The sequence below is a fragment of the Lissotriton helveticus genome, chromosome 1_1 (assembly GCF_964261635.1).
Source record: "Lissotriton helveticus chromosome 1_1, aLisHel1.1, whole genome shotgun sequence".
Taxonomy (NCBI): Eukaryota; Metazoa; Chordata; class Amphibia; order Caudata; family Salamandridae; genus Lissotriton; species Lissotriton helveticus.
In genome coordinates this window covers 391,711,269-391,730,500 of record NC_136057.1, presented here as the reverse complement: position 1 = coordinate 391,730,500, position 19,232 = coordinate 391,711,269, and the positions used below count along the sequence as shown (strand labels likewise).

Below are 19,232 nucleotides of genomic sequence, written 5' to 3'. Positions count from 1 at the left end.
AAAAATAAAACATTAATTTCAAAAATATAGTAAAACATAATGAACAAAATGACACCAAAATGACAACAAAAAACAAAAAGGTAAACCGGTGACATGATTTTTAAAAGTTGAAGTAGAAGTATCGCCAAGAAGCACAAACTGTCAATGATAGTCAAATGGTTGTGGTAGACTGGGACTGGACGCAATATAAGGCGGGCTGGATAGAGTGCGGGTCAGATACACCAACCAGATTTGTCCTGGTCAAAGATTTTGCCTTTTGACATTAGTCCTTTAAGTCCCAACCCACCACAGGAGTACGCTTCTAAAGCTCCCTAGGGTCTCTTCACAGGGTGCAAGGTAGAAGCAAATAAAAAGGTATAGTCCAGGTTCAGTTGCTACTGTTCAGCTGCAGGCAAGGCCTCTTATAGCTTGTTGCAGCCATGCAGCTTGAACAAAAGGTCAGTCTTATGACCCATGGAGTCCACTTCTTTGTATTGGTTCAGTTCTTCAGGGCTCCTCTCTGGTCAGTGACAGTAGCTGGAGTCTTTTTCTATTCTTCCTCAGGACCAGCAGTGTTATGAAGTGGGTGCCTGGAGGTGCCACATTTATTTGTAGGTGCCACATTTATAACAGGCACGAGTTAATGGGTGGAAATTACTCCCAGACACACTCTAACCAGTGGCATAAAAGTTCCCAGGGACAACCCTACCCATTTTGAGTATTTTCAAGATGACGAGTGTAGAGTGTACTGTCCTCCCACATCTAATACCCAAATCCAGTTTGGAGCTGCCACTGTACTCCCAATAAACCCAGAGACCTAAGTATGGGGGGACAAAAGCAGGGTTTTGCAGCAACCATACCGTGGATACATTAGAAATGTCTTGGCATCCTGTTTCCCTCCTTTCAAGAACGATTAAAGTGTTATAAGCAAACCGAGCAGGCCTGTCAAACAGGATTTGACATGGTCATAAAAGATGCTCACGATCTCCAACCTTCTACTGAGTTCAACCTTGCCCTTTCAGGTCTAAATGTCAATCACAGTGACCTATTGTGTAGCTCCTGGGAGGAATATTACACATATTCAAATGGTAATCCAAGCTGGGAGAAGTTAGAGAGCAAATGCAAATTAGCCTCCAGGATCCTCGGGCAGGGAAAATTTAACATTCTAAAAGTTATTTTCCCTTACTATTTATTTAAAATCCAAATGCATTATTCAATTGGATTTTAATAACTTTTACAAATTGTTGGTTAATTATTTTTATAGCTAGCCAATACTGAGCAACAGTATTCAAATTGTAATCTGTATTCTATTTTTCAACATAGGACAGCAAGACCAGCCACCGTAAAAAATAGCTTTTACGAACATGTTAACATTAAACTTCTACATGTCTTACTTTCAAATGACATGCACCCTAGCTTGTTGGCTACAAGGGATGCACAGGGGTACATGGGGTGACCTATTTAAAATGGAGGTTTTGACCTGTCAAAAAGGTTTATTTTGGCGGTTGAATTGCAGTATTTACACTGCTATAGTCAGGCTAAACTGGTAAACCCAAAGCCATGTTTTACAATGTCGCTGTAGTGAATGGCACAATAGGTGTTCCAGTCCACTAGTGACATTTAACTTACAGGCCCTGGGTACACTTTGTACCATACTAGGGACTTATAGGTAAATTAAATATGCCAATTAGGAGTATACCAATGTCATCATGTTGAACGATGGAGCACAGGCACCTTAACCCTGGTTAGCAGGTGTAACATGCACAGAGTTATACAGCCAGAGAAAACAATTAAGCCAAAAATCTGGAGGTACACCACGCCAAAAGATGGTCATTTACTACACCTGCATTGTGCATTAGTTCAAATGGCGGACCTATCAACTTGGAAAACACGATATTCAGCTCTCAAAGAGGAGAGTCTCTTGGAGAAAATGTACTCACCTCTAAGAAAATCTGAGACATTAACAAAAAGTGGTATCGTAGAAGGGCTCTTCCAATATGAAGCGAGCAAAGCTAAAACTTTGATGGAAGAAAAATGAAGACAAAAATTACCTAAATAATGAAGATAAGGGGTACCATTTCTTCTTGAAAAGTTCATGGACTCACTTACTTCTGAAGACACCATGCACAGAACCTTTGTACTGTAAGAACTACGGAACCAGGCTGTCAAATTCAGCGAGAGAAGGCTGGGATGGAAAACCCTGCTTGACATTCTGGAAAGCACACCTGAAGCGCTGGGATGCCTGGCTGCACCTGGGGGGGTGCCCAGGAGTGGACATTTCCCAGGAAAGCCAGGAAGGGTTCCTAAGCGGTATACGGACAGCGCCAGGACACCTCTGGTGGAGGTAGCTGTGCGCTTTACAAATTCCGACATTTACATTTACATTTACATTTACTTGAGAAGAAGTGTCTTGTGAAGTTGAGGGTCTGGCTTCCCCCACAGCCTCAGCCAGTTTGGCGCTATAAGGATCACATGCAATCTGAAAGATTTGTCTGAGATTCTGTCTGCAAAAGGACAGTCTATTTAACTCCATTTCTTTGATGGTTTATCTTGAGAAGTAGCATGATACCCATATCTCTTCTTCTGTCGCTGCTGTGGAGGAGATGCAGGCAACGTAAGTGAATTACCACCTAAAAAGGGATGTGAAAAAAAGCATAAATGGAGGTACTGGAGCTCTGGATTATTAAGTCAATCTCCATACATAGAGAAGGGGGAAGCTCTAGAGTAGACTGTTGTGGCTATAGAAATAATGGACATTCAAGATTCGTCTCCGACACTGTACCTTCATACTTGATGGCAGCATCTGATCTAATGGTGCTGAGCTCATGGCCCCGTGAGCAGAAACTGATCTTATGAAAAAGGAAACATCTGACACTGCAAAGCATGATGGGAAGGTTGCCCGGCTCTGAAAGATGCAGTGTATTAATTTAGAACTGTGTGTGCCCAGCATATTAGAGGCCCTTCTTGGGGTTATAAAAAGTAGCAGTTTGAGGGGCGTGGCCAAGAACATGGCCGAGTGAGACGTTTGTTCCCAGAGCTCCCGACCGGAGCCTTAATCCTAAAACATCCTGCCTGCTCTAATGCCTAATTTCGATGCTGGCCATCCTGCGACACTGCAGTGCAGCAGCACAGAAGACCTGGGCAAAGGCAACTGGTGCGCTTGCGGTATTTTAGACACACCACGTGCTCTCCAACCAGAGGCCGAAAATGGCGGACGGGCACCCCTGAAGAACCAGACAGACTGAAAGAACTGTCAAAAGACCCTGCCTGCCACCCGGTGAGCTGCCGCGTTGTGTGCGGGGGCCGGGGGACTGGAGATCTGCGGCCCAGCGCCCGGCTGTCTCCCGGTAACTGAGCTCTGCCGACGGACGGTGCCTCCCTCGACTCTGAGGAATGGGAAGGGCCTCAGAGGAGGTGAAATCCTGGCATGCCTTGCGGGCCGAGGCGGTGACCGGTATGTCATTCTTGCCCCTTCACCCCTGCCGGGCGTGCAGAATCGACGACGGAGGGCCTCAAGGGAGATGGAACCCCTGGGGCACCGTGCGGGGCTGGGGCGGAGGCCTGTGTGTCGTTCCCGCCCGGGCGTGCAAATCCGCCGGTTACTGGGTCTCAGAACAATGAGAAGGCGTGGCCCGTTGGGGGGGGGGGGCCTGAGGCACATCACTCGTGAAAGAACTGGGCCCGATCGATGCTACGGTGAGTGCCGCCCTCCCGGGCTGATGTCCGGTGGGGAGCGGCTGCGCTTCCCCGCCGTGGGGTGTGGACTGCCCCTCTGCCCTCTGAGGGTCTGTGCCTTGAGACGCCTGCTGCTCTGACGGTAAAGGAGGCCTCGACCTGCCCCTGTGCCCTCCGGATTGTAGTCCTGCTGAACCATCGGCTGAGATAGAGGGGGGCCCCTTGTCCTGAACAGCTGAGCCCGGGCACGCTGGTGGATTTCCTGAACGGGACCCCACATCAAGCTGGAGAGGGCTGTGTGGGGTGCGGAGTGCGCCCGAGGCGCGGACCTCTTATGATCGGAGATTAAAGCGCTCCTCTGGAAAACTCAGTGTGTGGAGGACTGGGGTGGATTGCACTCAGGGGTTTGGCGAGATCCGCATACATTATCAGACTGATTCTGAAGCAGGGAGTGGTGCCCCTCCTCACCCATGATGACCAAAGAGAAAGACCAGACGCCCATAGACAAAGGAAAATGGACAAACGTACTACGGTTGTCACCCCTCATGAAGCTACTCAACCCATATCGGAGGCAGCTACTATACTCCAGGCCATACGGTTATCCAGGGAGGCACTTGAAAATAAAATCAGAGAGGTGCGCTCTGAAGTCACGTTGCTGAGGTAGGATCTTCAGAACGTCTTGGAGCGAGTCACGGAAGCGGAGTCCCGGGTGTTGAAGGTGGAGGATGCAGTCAAGCTCTTACAAAAAGCTGTGGCAGACCTCCGCAGCGCAAATGGTGACTTGCAATGGCGCATGGATGAAGCAGAAAGCAGGTCACGCAGAAACAATCACCGTTTTGTGGGATTTTGGGGGGTGGTCCTGCGTTCTTGACCAAATCGCTGAAAACGTTATCTTACCCGAAAACCTCTCTATCTCTTTCGCTCTTGAACGGGGACACAGGGCGCTGAATGCTAAGCCTCCGCCTGGCGACCCCGAGGTCCATCACTGCAAAAATTAAAACAAGTTACTTAACTGTAATTTTGGTTCTCCAGTATTGGAAACTTTCATAGATTCCCATGCTTGTATCATTCCCCATCGTCGGAATGGCAGTCCCCGGTAGACATAAAATAGCAATAGAAACTATCACCAAAACAGAACCTAGGCCTAGGCCCATTCTTATTTTGCAACCTATCCACCTCTTTTTAGGTCTCGCCTCTCAATGTGCATGCGCATTGAGCGGAGCGAGACTATAGGGGCTTAAACAGACCTTACCTAGACTGGCGATTTGATGCTGTGCCCGTGCGCTTTTAGGTCAATGCGCAAGCGCATTGACCTAAAATGCGCGTGCACAGCATCAAATCGTCAGCCATCTGTTGCCCAGCTTGGTGCCGCGCCACCCCCTGCCGGATCAAAGGCTTTCACGGCCGGCCGGCCGTGCTTTCAGTTTCATGCCGGATCAAAGGCTTTCACGGTCGGCCGGCCGTGCTTTCAGTTTCACGGCCTGTCTCCTTATTTAACTTGTTTAACTTGTTTTCCTTCCAAACTGGCCTCCACGTTGTTTAACAATGCGTGAGACACCTCCAGTTACTTGCCTCGTTGTAACTACGTCACAGGGTTTCCTCTTTCACTCACTCTGTGCCCGGGGCTCTTCTCTCCTGAATGGAATCAACTGCCACATGGATTTAACTACCATTCAATGAGACCTATTGCATTGCTGTGCTTCTCTCCCCTGCTGCACTCTCCTGCTCTGTAGAGATGTGGCCTAATGACCAGAGCTGCCATCTAAGTCACGTAAATACAAAATATGTTGCATTCCAAATGCTATAGGTGTCACATTCGCGAAAGTTATAACTATTGGCATTGTAAATGACAAAGCTATCAATTTAGCTATTTTAAAAACCAACAAATAAATAAAATATTTGTCATTTACAAGACCAATAGCTCCAACTTTTCTAATGTGAGACCTATTGCATTTCCAATGCTTGTTGTAAAAGAGACCAAAAAAAATGAACCACCAATCAGATTAGCCTCACTCCATTGAACCCTCCTGAGAAAAGCTCAGAACCTCAGATTTTCGTAGCAGTTGTATAACCACGCCACTGAAGAAGCTAGAAGCAGAGCTTTCCCAGGGGAGGATAGTGGGTCACATGGGAATCTATGAACATTTCAAATACTGGAGAATCAAAGTTACATGTAAGTAACTTGTTTTCTTACTCCAGTATTGGAACTTTAATAGATTCCCATGCTTATATCAGAGTAGCTAGCAGTTATCAGCACATTTTTGGAACCATGACCATTATAAAACCAAGAACAAAGCAATAGCATATTCACCATAATGGCAATTTCAATGGTCAATAACATACTTAGAAACTTTAGAAAATATAAACACATGAGGTTCAAAAAGGTGCAAGAACTGAACAAACAGTAACATGGAAGGAGGGATGAAATAGAAAGCTCACCACTACTGAAAGAGGTTCCTCAGGACTGCCTGGCCGACTGCTGTGTCACTCTGCGTTGCAGAATCCAGGCAGTAATGCCTTGCACAGGTATGGGTAATGCTTCAGGTCGCCGCCCTGCAGATCTCCCGGATAGGAACTCCGACAAAGAGGCTGTCGAAGAAGAAATTGCCCTTGTGGAGTGTGCACGGACCTGACCTTCCAGGGGCTTACCCGCTGCTCTGTGACAATACTAGATAGCTCTGGTAATCCAACGAGCAATCCCCTGCTTGGAAAGGGAAAGCCCTTATGAAGGTCACTCAAGGACACAAATAGTTGAGAAGACTTCCAGAAGTCCTTAGTACGTTGGAGATAGAATTTTAAGCACCTATGAATGTCCAGAGAGTGAAGTGCCTCTTCTGCTGGAGTAACCGGTTGAGGGAAAAAAGTTTTAAGTATAACCGGCTCATTCAAATGAAAGTCTGAAGGCACTTTCGGTATGAACTTTGGGTTGGTACGCAGTATTACTGTACCCTTTTTGAACTGAAGAAAAGGTTCCTGAATGGTGAGAGCCTGCAATTCACCCATACGTCTAGCCGAAGTCAAGGCTAGCAGAAGGAGGAATTTCAACTCCGCCCGGTGAATAGGTTCGAAAGGAGTCTTCATGAGTTGGGCGAGAACCAAGTGAAGATGCCAAAGAGGAGGAGGAGGCTTGACTGGAGGGAAAACTCTGAAAAGGCCCTTGAGAAACTGTTTAATTATCCGTGCCGACCAGAGGTAAGGACCTGAAGATGTGCGTCTGAAGTGAGAGATGGCTGTAAGATGCACCTCAATGGAAGAGTGAGCCAGTTCCGATTTTGCCAATGAAAGAATGTATGGAAGAACTTCATGGGGTTCAGACTTAAAAGGATGAACACCCTTTTGCCGACACCAAATGCAGAAACGCTTCCACTTCAACTTGTATGTCTTGTTGGCACTTGGGGTCGTGCCTGAGAGAGAACCTCTCTACATTCTGTTGAAAGGGTCAAAGCAAGAAATTCTCGCTGCTCAGGAGCCATGCCGAGAGCTGCAGAGATTGCGGATCCGGATGCAGGACTTGGCCCTGGGACATCATCAGCAGCGAAGGAATCGGCTGCAACGGAAGTGGAAGGTTCAGGGAGAGGAGGCGCAGTTCTGTGAACCAAAACTGTCAGGCGACGCAGGAGCTATCAGAATCATCTAGCAGGGTTCCGCTTTGAGCTTCCTGAGAAGCCTGGGGATCAGAGGAATGGGGGGAAAAGTGTAAACAAATGCGCCTGACCAGGCCATCGAAAGCGCATTCCTCAACGATCCCGGATGGTGAAGCCTGCTTGCGTAAAATCGGCATTTCATGTTCTCCGGCGTGTCAAAGAGATCTATGGAAGGCCATCCCCATCAGCAAAAGACCTTCTAAAGAGTGGAGTGGTCCAGTTCCCATTCGTGGCTGACCAATTTCAGTCTGCTCAGCGTGTCCGCTGCCTTCTTGAGAATTCCTGGAAGGTGCTCCGCCTTGAGTGATACCCCCTGCTGGATTGCCCATTCCCAGATTGTCTGGGCTTCTTGAGACAAAAGTCGAGATCTGGTGACGCCTTCCTTGTTTATATAATGCATGGCCGTCGTATTGTCTGAGTATTTGAATGGCAGGCTGCTGTATTCCCAGAATAAAAGCCTGCAAGGCCAGGCGAATTACTCTAAGCTCCAGCAATTTGATATGTAGTAGACGATGGTGGGGTAGCCAACAGCCGCTTACATGAAGGTCTTGCAATACTGCTCCCCAGCCTTCCAGCGAGGCGTCCGTAGTTATTATACGAGGAGCAGGGGCGATGTGAAGGAAAGACCCTGAGAAATATTTTCCTAGCTCGTCCACCATGAAGCGGCGTCCCTCATGGCCACGGTAACTGAGACCTTGTCGTCAAAGGATCAGTCGACTGCAAATCCAACTCCTCTTGGAGAGGACGCTTACACAACCTGCAGTGAGAGATCAGGGGGATGCAGGAGGAAATGGACCCTAGGAGGGACTTGTAGAGGCAAACTGAAAGTGACTGTCTTTTAAACAGCAGACGAGCCATGGCCATCAGTTTTTCTTGCCTCTCCTGGGTCGGAAAAGCTTTGTTGATGGACGTGTCCAGAATGGCTCCAAGAAATCTGGTTGTTCTGGATGGAGAGAGAGATGACTTTTCTGCTTTGAGAGTTAGTCTGAGATTGTCGAATAGGCGTGTGCACGCTATGACTGAATCTTTTACTGCGTGCTTGGTAGGAGCCTTCAGCAACCAGTCCTCCAGGTAAGGGAAGACCTGATGCTGTTTTCGTAGAAAAGCTACTACCGGAGCAAACACCTTTGTAAAGATCCGCAGAGCAGAGTGCAAAAGGTAGGACCTTGAACTGAAAGTGGCTCTTGGCTACTGTGAAGCGAAGAAACCTCCTGTGGGCTGGATGTATGGGTACATGAAAATAAGCATCCTCTAGATCCAATGTGGCCCAGTAATCCCCTGAGTTGAGAAGAAGAAGGATGTCCTGTTGAGAAACCATGCAAAATGATTGCTTGATGAGATAGGTGTTGGCTCCCTCAGATCTAGAATAGGGCGCCACTTACTTCCGGACCAGGAATAACTGGGAGTAGAAACCCTCTCCCCGCTGAGAGATACGGACCGGCTCTATCGCTCCTTTGAGGAGCATTTGATGGACTTCCAATCATAGAAGACGGAGATATTTTGACACGGTGGCGTGAGGGGGCTTGGAAGGTGTGGCCGCTTTGAATGATCTTCAGCACCAAACGGTCTGATGTTATTCGTTGCCAGTTGTGGAGGAAATGAGATATTCTGCCTTCCACTGATCTTACAGGAGGAGAAGGGACAATAGTAAGAGCCAGCAAGCAGCTATTGACGCTTCGAGGAATCTCTCCCCTGGCGCCCTTGTCTTCCTCTGTTTGACGATCTAGAGAAAGAAGAGGATTGATTTTGCCACTGGTTATAACTCTGCCGGTAAGAATGCAAATTCGATCCATATGAGGAATACCATTGTTGCTGGTACCCTCCTCTATATGTGGCATTACCTCTCCCTCTGGCTCCACGGAAGGTGACCTTGTGGTACTACAGAGTCCCTAAGGATTTTGCGGTCTCCATGTCTTTTTTGATGTCTTGGAGCGCATCATCCATATGTTTCCCAAAGAGGGCTTTCCCATCAAAGGGAAGATCCAAGATCTTGTTCTGGACCTCAGGACGGAACCATGCAGCCCGCAAGGGGGCGGAACGCAGTCGTTGCAATGTTCATTGCACAGTCAATCACTTCAGCTGACGTTACTTCTCCTTCCTGAAGAATCTTCTTAGCCTCTTTTTTCGCATCTTCAGGCAATTGGTCCAGATATGGGGAGAGATCGCACTACATCTGGCGATCACAGCGGCCAAGTATCGCTAAGGCGTTAGTAGCCCTGACCAACAGACTGGACATGGACGAAAACCTCTTGCCCGCGTTATCCAGGCGTCTGCCCTCTTTATCTGGAGTTGTCGTGAGGGGAGCTGAATGATTTCTCGACTTTCTCTGGGCAGCCTGAGAAATGACAGAGTCCGGTTTAGGCTGACTGACCAAGCTGGCCGGACTATCGTCTGGAGCCTTAGATTTCTTCTCAAGGCGAGGCAAAACTGGAATCACCATAGCAGGATTCTTCATCACCTTCAACACCTCATCCCAGACGGGACCAACACTAGGGATAGAGCAAACCGCTTTCCTGTAAGGCTCTTTGAAGTCATAGAGGAAGCATTCAGACAGCACCTTGTGCATGGGCAGCTCAAATGTCTTTGCAGCCCTCTCCATCAAATTATGGAAACCCCCTATGTCTGCAGGGCGGAATCAACAGGTGCTGGTGCATGAGAAGCCAGATTAGGAATGACAGTCATCCCACTCTGCGTCTGGATCTGGTATTGCACCAGTGCCCTGGTCCTCACCAGAGATGAAGGGGAAGACTGTACCTTTGATGATTTCGTTGACGGAGTCGTTGACAGCATCGTCGACGAGTGAACTTTCTTCAGAGATTTTACCTCAGAAGAGAGTGAGGAGGGCTTATAGAAGGTCTTTGGAGCCGGAGGAGAAGCTGGAGGAACAGAGCTGGATTTCCTCTCAGATAGTACTCCTTTTGACAGCCCTTCCCTCTCCTTTACACCTCGGTGAGGAGATTTGCCAGGACTACGCCCTTCAGACCCAGGAGAGGTCTTTTTTAAAGCCTTACCAGGACGTTCTTCAAAAGGTGAAGGGGAATCTCTACCTCTTTTTACAGACCTTCTGGAAGATGTAGCAGAGGATGCCTCATCATTGTCACTAGAGACTGGTTCCTTCCTTGACTTTAGCTTTTGGAGCCAGGTCAAAAGACGCCCCTCACGGTCTCGCACAGTCTTTGTAGAAAAAGTGTGGCATATTTTACAGTCTGCTGCCTTATGGTCTGGGTACAGACAGTAATTACAATCCTTGTGCTTGTCCTCCACATTTAATCTCTTCTTAGCACAAGTAGCACAGGCTATAAAGAGGGCCTTCTTCTTCTCCTTATCAGACATCCTGAAGCAGTTGTTGAAGAAAACAGGTAAAAAAACTGTAGAAATAAAGTTTAGAGGAAAAAACAGAGCAGAGCTCAGTGGAGACTCCCTTGCACAACTTGCGGTAAAAAATTTAAGGTTCTGAGCTTCTCTCAGGAGGGTTCTTTGGGCTAATCTGATTGGTTGTTCATTTATTTTGGTCTCTTTTACAAAAAGAGGTGGATAGGTTGTAAAACAAGAATGGGCCTATGCCTAGGTTCTGTTTTGGTGATGATTTCTATTGCTATTTTATGTATACCGGGGACTCTCATTACGACGACAGGAAATGACAACAGCATGGGAATCTATGAAAGTTCCAATACTGGAGTAACCTTAATTTCATGGACCGGGACATGATCCTGCGAGAGGCACGCAGGATGGGGGAAAGTAGACACAAGAACTCTAGGATAATGATTTTTCCAGACTACAGCAGAGACGTGCAGCAGCAAAGAAAGACTTTTGATTCTGCTAAAGCGAAAATAAGGTCACTACAAATTCAATACATGCTGCCCTGCAAAGCTGAAGGTTATATACAATGGCAGGGCGCAGTTTTTCCAGACCCCGGAGGAAGTAGGAGAATGGATAGAGGAGAGGACGATCCTTCGTCCCCCTGAGGGACAGACCAGGGGAGAGGGCAGAATAGGGATTGCCAGATCAACAGACAAATAGCGCAGGACCAGGAGAAGTCGGAGCATATCAATGAGGGCGGGCCCGGCGACGCCCTATGCACTCAGGAGAGCAAGTGGATGAGTCGATGTGCATAGAGGTTGTCGATGGCCACGAATCGGACAAGTCTAGCCAGCGTGGCACAAAAGTGGACTTGGAAGACCTGAGAGACTCATCCGGGGGAAAGAGTACCCACCCTCTGGTGGCGGCAATCAAGGCCATGGAGGATGGAGCAGAGGGTGGCTGGCCCTCGCCAACGCAAGATAAATGACCCTCCAGACTATTTGCCTAAACGTGCAAATCTGGCATTGTTCCCCAGTCAGGGGCCAATAACCCCCAACAGTACAGTTTTGTGACCCTGTTGCCCACCTGCCTGGCAGTACTTCTGAGAATGGTGCTGAAGCAGGGCCTGCCAAAGACCCTTTCTTTTTTCTAATAAAGGGCCTGCATAGCAGGCGGGTGTAGGTTACTGGTTCCTTTAATTTTCGGGGCTCGGGTGGTGGGCGACAGACCTCTCTGTCTTTTCCTACACAAGTTTGTTGCTATATCATGGGTTCGGATGTAGTGGAAAGGGAAGGAGGGTGGGGGATGAAGGGGAGAAAGGGACTGTTAATTTATAGGTTTATGTTGCTTGCACTGGATCTAGCACTGACACTTACCTACCCCGGGAGACCCACGTTTGGAGGAGGGTGCACACTGATAGGGCCACACCTCCGATATCGTGACACCCGTGCTCCCACACATAGAAGACCAAACTGTCTGTGTCCTAACCTGGAATGTTAATGGCCTGAGAGACAGTATCGAACGCGGCCTGTCACTCAATATATAAAGCACCTACGCCCATACGTAGTCTTATTACAAGAAACACACCTAATGGGTACACAATGTAAGTTCCTCGGGAGGGCACAATACACGGTTTTGGCACATGCCGACTTCACATAAGGCTCAAGGGGCGTAGCTATTTGATTAAAAAATCTCCCTCTTTCGAAACGACATGCAAATGGATAGACCCAGACGGCAGGTTCATTGGGGTAGCAGGAACCTGGGGTAGACGCAATATAACCATCATCTGTGCATACTCACCGCCTCGATTGCAATCCCCCATACTCCTTAAAATAGCCGATATCCTCCTTGAGACTCCCATGTCCTTCCACGTCAAAGGGGAGGACTTTAATGATGTCATCAGTACAAGGATAGACGGGTCCAGTGGATCAGAGGAAAACACCAACACTACCCCCTTGTACTGCTTCACAGACTCCCTGGGGCTTACAGGCGTATGGAGACCCCATCATCCGACTGCCCGACAATACTCTTACTTATCTGGGACCCATGGAGTATACTCCATATTGGACAACGCGTTTGTTCCCAGGGGGGAGTTGGGGTGGTCGGTCAGGCAGAATATCTGGCTTGGGGCCTGTCGGAACATTTGCCACTGTTGGTTTCGCTGGGGCAACAGACCCGAACCTCTAGGCTCACCTGGAGGCTTAATGCATGGGACCAACAAAAGGAAGTAATCCTAAAGGGCTTCGGACTGACACAAACTTTTTCCAAGAAAATCTGGGCACAGTCTACTCGGGGGTCACACTTTGGGAGGCATACAAAACGATGTTGCGGGACATGGCACAAAATCGGATAGCATGGAAGAAAAAGAAAGAATGGGAAGACATAGAACGGATAGAGGGTCAACTATTAACCTTAGAAAAGACAGTCTTAGTTACACCGACCCATGGACTGCCCGACAAATAGAAGCCCTAAGGGTCAAGTACCGCAAACTGGCTCAAGGAAGGCAGAGGTAAGCAACACCAAATCGTGTATATGAGGTTGGGGACAAGGCCGGGAAACTTAGCAAAAAGGAAACTGATGCCAGATGGGTTGATTCCATTATAGACGACAGGGGGATGACTTACAAAACGGGCAAACAGATACTGTCCGCATTTGCCCAACACTACGCAAACTTCTATGACCAGAAAACACTCAGTACCACTGAAGAGATCAACAATTACCTCATCGATTCTACTACCCCTCGGGTAGAAGAAGCCGATGTTCAGATACTAGAGGAAGATATAACACTGACAGAGTTTGGGGATGCAATAAATAGGCTTAGGTCTGGTAAAACTCCTAAAGCAAATGGACTCCCAGCAGTATTCTTTTAAAAATGCAAAGACCTCATTGGCCCCCACCTCCTGGCTCTATATAGGGATGCCTACACAGAGGGTATTCTCCAAGTCGATCTTCGCACTGACACAATGTGGTCATCCATAAGAAGGGCAAAGCCAGGGACAAATGCGACTAATACCGCCCAATCTCCCTCCTGAATATGAAGGTCAAAATGCTTGCGTCAATTCTAGCCACACGGCTACTGACTACCCTTATTCACTGCGATGAAACCAGCTTTATTCCAGTCTGGGTGACCTGGTGGACCCTCCGAAGAGCCCACAGCTGGGTGATGGCTGCCAGGAAGCATACTACCCCGCATGCCTTTCTGGCGTTAGACGCTGAGAAGGCCTTTGACGCTGTCCACTGGCCTTTCCTTGAGGCTGTCCTCGCCAAATTCGGCTTAAGCATGAATTTTAGGAAATGGGTTTCATTATTGTACACGGAACCAAGGGCAAACGTAAGGGTCCATGGTAGGCTTTCATCTGCGTTCCCAATCTCCTGTGGGACCGGACAGGGTTGTTCCTTGTCCCCACTGCTATTCACACTGGTGAGGACAACCCCTAGCATGCATAATCAGACTACACCCGAAGGTAACATGTTTACGGATCACACCGGATAACTGGGAAAAAGAAAGAATTTTGCTATATGCGGATGATATCCATCTGTTCATTATGAACATAGCAATCACGATACCCACTGTGTTCTAGGTCCTAGAGGAATATGGCCGGTTCTCGGGATAAAAAATTAACTATCACAAGTCCATATTATACAGCATAATTCAAGATATGGGCTGGCCACCGATACCCAGAGACTAATGAATAGCTACAGAGGGATTTCAGTATCTTGGGAATTTTCTCACCCCCAACCCTATAACATGTCGCCCGCATAACATACATCGGGTTCTCTCAAACTTCAAGCAAGATGCGGATAGATGGAGAGAGTTGCCACTCACCATAATGGGCCGTGCAGCAATGTACAAAATGATCTCACTACCCCAATTTTTATATGTGTTGCAGAACACATACCACCCCCTCCCTCGATCAATATTCAGGGAAATCGATTCTGAACTCCGCGCACTCCTCTGGTTGAAAGGCCATCCCAGAATTGCATTAAAGTCTCTACAAAGTAACCAGTACAATGGGGGACTCGCGCTTCCAGACATAGAGGCTTACTACTGGGCAGCCCACCTTACCCCCATAAATCACTGGCTAGACACTCCCAGGGACCGCCCGACTTATGGACTGGAAAGAGAAACACTTACCCATAAAACATTCACACACTATCTATATGGAGGGAAAGTGACCCACAGACTACTCCCTGCAACCTGAGTCACAATAGGGGTGCGGAACAGTGCCAATAAGATGCTGTGCACACAAAATAACTAGGTCCACCCCTCTGTGGAAAGGAAATTGGTTTAAAGAACTGAATAAGCTTGAGGGATTCGAAACTGGGACCTGCTTGGGATCTCCACTGTGGGAGATATAACGGCCAAAGGCAACCTTAAACCCTTCTCAGCCCTACAGGAGGAATTCTAACTTCATGCCTCCCCATTTTTTAGCTCTCGCCTACGCAGTACGCATGCACTGCATAGGAGGCCTTTTTCAAAGCACATACTCGTGCTCGTAGCAGCATACAGCTTGCGGGAGTGCGCAGCGGCGCGCCACAAGCACTAGTATGTGCATTGAAAAAGAGCAGGCTGCGCGCGCATGCATACACGCACGCACCACTCCCAGGCTTGTTAGGTCTTACAGCGCGAGGCGCGCGCGCGCTTGTTGTTCCAGTTTTGCGGAGGCTTGGTAATTAACATTAATTCCTACGTTAACCGGAGAACAGAGAAAAGCGCAATTGCTTTTGCAGGTAAGTATTTTAACTTTCATGTGCTGTTGCCACTCGCCCCTGTAACTGTTTTGCAATCTGGAAGTATACTGATCGTCTTGCCTTATATTGTCTTTTAATGTCCCTCCCTCTGCCCTTTATTCACAGACTCCTGCTTTTTGTAACAGTCCACGGGTAACTTCATGTTTGATGTCATCTCTGGTTTAGTATTTCAGTCTGAGCTAGTCGTCAAACAAAAATAATAAACCGAGTAGGCAGCATGTGTTTTGCCAGACAGTGCATTTGTGAACGGATGAACCGATTAACCAATATGCACTTCACAGGACTGCCTGCTCATTATTATCAACACGTTCTGATGAAGCCCGAGTAAATAATGAGCCCAGTCCTCGCGCCACCACTGCTTCAGAAGGCATCACGGACGCATACAAGGACATTTAATATACTGTTGTTTGTATTATTGTTATTAGTGCTATAGTTATGATGATGGTCATTCGTATTCTTGTTACGATGTATTCATATAATGATTAGTGGCATTTATTAACATTTTTGTTATCTTTCTGCAAAGTTTCACCATTTCCGGGACTCGGGTGAGCGATAGTCCGAGGCCCCTTTTTTTCTGCGTTTGGAGCCGCAGTGTCATGGTAGAGTCGAGGAGACAGGCGTGCGTTTCCCTTTTCCAAACATGATCTCCCACATCCTCGTTCTTCCAGCTAAAACCCAACAGAGGTCCCATTCATACGTCTGAAGAACATGGCTGCATATAAATGAGCGGGTCCACCTCTAACCTTTGTTTCTCCAGATCTCACCCTGTGACTCTTAGCAGAATGGGCAGCTCACATAGAAAAATAATGCTGCTGGACACTCATTGAATGCGGCCTCGGTTTTTCCTTCTATTAGAGGCAACAGAGATTATCATCTACATTCCCTTTCACAGCCTCGAAGCGCTCTGGTATTTTGCATAACTACAGTCACCTCTTGAGCACTTCCCCCTATGCTGCAGCTGTGGGTGTATTTCCATGTGTTAGAAATGTAGCGATTGGGAGAACTCTTTTCCTTACCTGTAAGTAAATAAGGCCACAGGACCTGAGTAACAAAACTTTATTTTTCTTTTTGTAAGTCGTATGGATGCCTGAGTGAAATTTTATTATCTGCGTAAATTTGCATTACCCAAGGGATGCGGAATTACCGAAAATCACAACTGTGTGCGTAATTTAGAGTAATTTGGAGCAAAAATGCCGAATACAAGAGCACAGGAACAGAGAGCAACTGGCTTCTGCTGTTCATGTTTTGTTGCTTTTAGTGCTACTGTCTTCGTGCACAATGCACCCTTTCATTTTGGATGTGAGGGCGCATTTTGCAGTCCCAAAATAGCACTAAATGCTGAGTTACACCCCTTGCTCAATACGCATAATTTTGCTACAGACAATTAATTATGAGAGTTGCACACATCCCTAGCCATATGTATTCCATATGCTTATTCTGACATCTAGAATAAATTTGCACCTTTTTTGTGCTCATTCAGAAGTCTCGAAAAACCTAGGGTACTCAAAGATGCAGAGCGGTAATAGAAAATAATTATAATAACCAGTGTTTTATTTGCAGCTTCATACCTCACTTCTGTTATTTCTTTTTCTAAAAAATATATATTTTTAGTTTATTTTCAAAACATTGCAGCAATAGCAAATAAAGGCACCGGACAGCAAATTTGGAGTCCAACCCCATTGACCACATGGTAATAACAACCCCAAACAAGCTTTGGCATAGCCAATAGGTGTCGCCTTTAGGAACTTATAAGTGTTTAGCCATGCAACACTTGATGTTGCACCAAGGATATTGTGCAGGCTAACTAAACACATATAAGGTCCCAAAGGTGAGACCTATTGGCTATGCCAATGCTTGTTTTAATATGCCCAGCTGCGCCATGCTTGGAGTGCAGAAGGAACTCCCCGAGTTCGCACTACAGGAAGGGACATTACTCCAGGAGGAACTAAGAACAAAGGAAGTTTATACCACTTATAAAACGCTGAACAACACCCTGGTTAAACTGAGGGGGCATGGGAGGGGGATCTGGGGGAAATGGAGGACAAAGTCTGCGAGGCGGCCCTGATGCAACCCCAGGGAGGTCGCAATCAAAGCCAGGATCCATCTTACTCAATTTAAAATTCTCCACCGGGCCTACTAAGACAGAGACAAATTACACAAAATGGGACGAGCGGAGTCGTTTCAGTGCTTGCATTGTCGGACAGGCACAGGCATTTTTCTCCATACGCTTTAGGAGTGCCCACAAATAGGGGTCTATTGGCAGACGATAATCGCAGAGTTGAACGCAATACAGGGAATTTGCCTCCCTAGATTCATCCTTTTAGTGATCCCAGGTGACGTAGTTGTTCCCCGACCCCAACTTCTCTTCAGCACACTGGGCCTGGTGGTGGCCAAGTGAGATATTGCTAGTCACTGGTGAGCACAAAAAAAACCTACATTACAAGAATGGAAAGGGGGTAAGGATCTATGCATGGCAGCAGAGAGGGTGATATACAAAAGTAGAGGCTACCCCGAAAACTTCAAGAAAATATTGGGTAGTTGGATGAGACACTACTGTCTGAGTCAGAGCGTCGAGGATACCCAATCCACTGCAACTGGGTTATCGGCCCAATAGTACCTTGCTGGACCCAGGGGGGATGGGAGGGAGGGGCTGGGGATGGTTGTTGGAGGCAGCCCTGCCGTGATGTGCACCAGGGTCTTGGATGTAATTATGCTTGTACTTTAATTTGTGTCCCTCCGATGCTCACCAGAAGTGGGAATTACCAGGTTGGTGCATGTGGTCTAAGTGCAATTTTGTTGTTGCAGATATGTCAATGTTTACAGTTGATTCAAAATAAAATAAATCTATATTTTTTTTAAAGTAGTAGTTCAGTAGGGCTTCAGGTATAATATAGGTTATGTTACTAACTTATGGTGCAATGGAATTTCTTTGAAAAACAAAAAAAAGATAGTAAAAATGTGGCTTCTTGTAGGCATGTTCTCACTTTAACTTTATACGATGTTCTGGGCATCTCACACTTGCACAGACAAATTCCAAACATATAGGGTTGGTATATGAGCAAGGAAAAGACGCACAATGTGCTGTGATTAAAACTGTCAGATAGCAATAGTGGGAAAATGCTTATATATGTTCTCTTAAATAAGATATTAAACCTCACCTCGTTGTTCTAAAATCTCCTGCAAGTCCGGTTTGGAAGCAGCTTCCAATAGGCTCTCTCCATCATCATCCCTGCTTATGTCTTCATCTGTTGTGGATTGGCCAACTGTTAAGATCTGAATTTTTGATCCCAAATGTTGTACCTCTGGGCCAAGAAAGGCAGCAGGACCATCAATCCCTGTAGAATGAGGAAAAAATAGTAAGGAACTGCGTGCCCAGTAACAATAATTATGCCCCAAAAAGACCTTCTTGCCTACATCCAAGTAACTCAAGGAAAGAAAGTAGCCTGTAGGTTAATATTGCATTATCTGACATCTCACCCTTCACTCCTTCAAATATCATATGTTTAAATCCCAAAAAAGGGCCACTGAAACAGAAAACAAATCTGTTTAAATGTAGGCTCTCGCAGAATGCTCACAAATTAACCTTTTCATACAGGACAAAAACACAAGCGTCTGTAAACATTTTATTGAATGAATTCTAACCAATGCTAATCGTACCATTTCTATATGTCAGGTGACTCCCCTAGGCAGGTCTAACTTTAACGTGAAACAAAGTAGGAACTGTGCAGCAAAAGGAATATGCTACTTACCAGTATGCATCTGTTCTTGGCATAGAGGGCTGCAGAGTGGTACATTTATGAATAGATCGCCATCTGGTGTTGGGCTCGTATGATTCCACTTTGTTTTTCTTCTGGAGAAGTCTTTGTCGTCATAGATGACTCC

General features: G+C 46.9%; 1 protein-coding gene across 8 annotated transcripts in view; it reads right to left on the bottom strand.

The window, feature by feature from the left end:
* Positions 1–19,232, bottom strand: part of TULP3 (TUB like protein 3) — a 550,002-nt gene that overhangs the window by 236,376 nt on the left and 294,394 nt on the right. For all 8 annotated transcript variants that reach the window (XR_013606868.1, XM_078673739.1, XM_078673741.1 and 5 more), the window contains one exon: positions 18,509–18,685. Coding sequence is in view for 7 of the 8 variants with exons in the window: in XM_078673739.1 (XP_078529865.1) it covers positions 18,509–18,685 (177 nt within the window). In the remaining variant the exon portion in view is untranslated. The remainder of the gene's footprint in view (positions 1–18,508; positions 18,686–19,232) is intronic.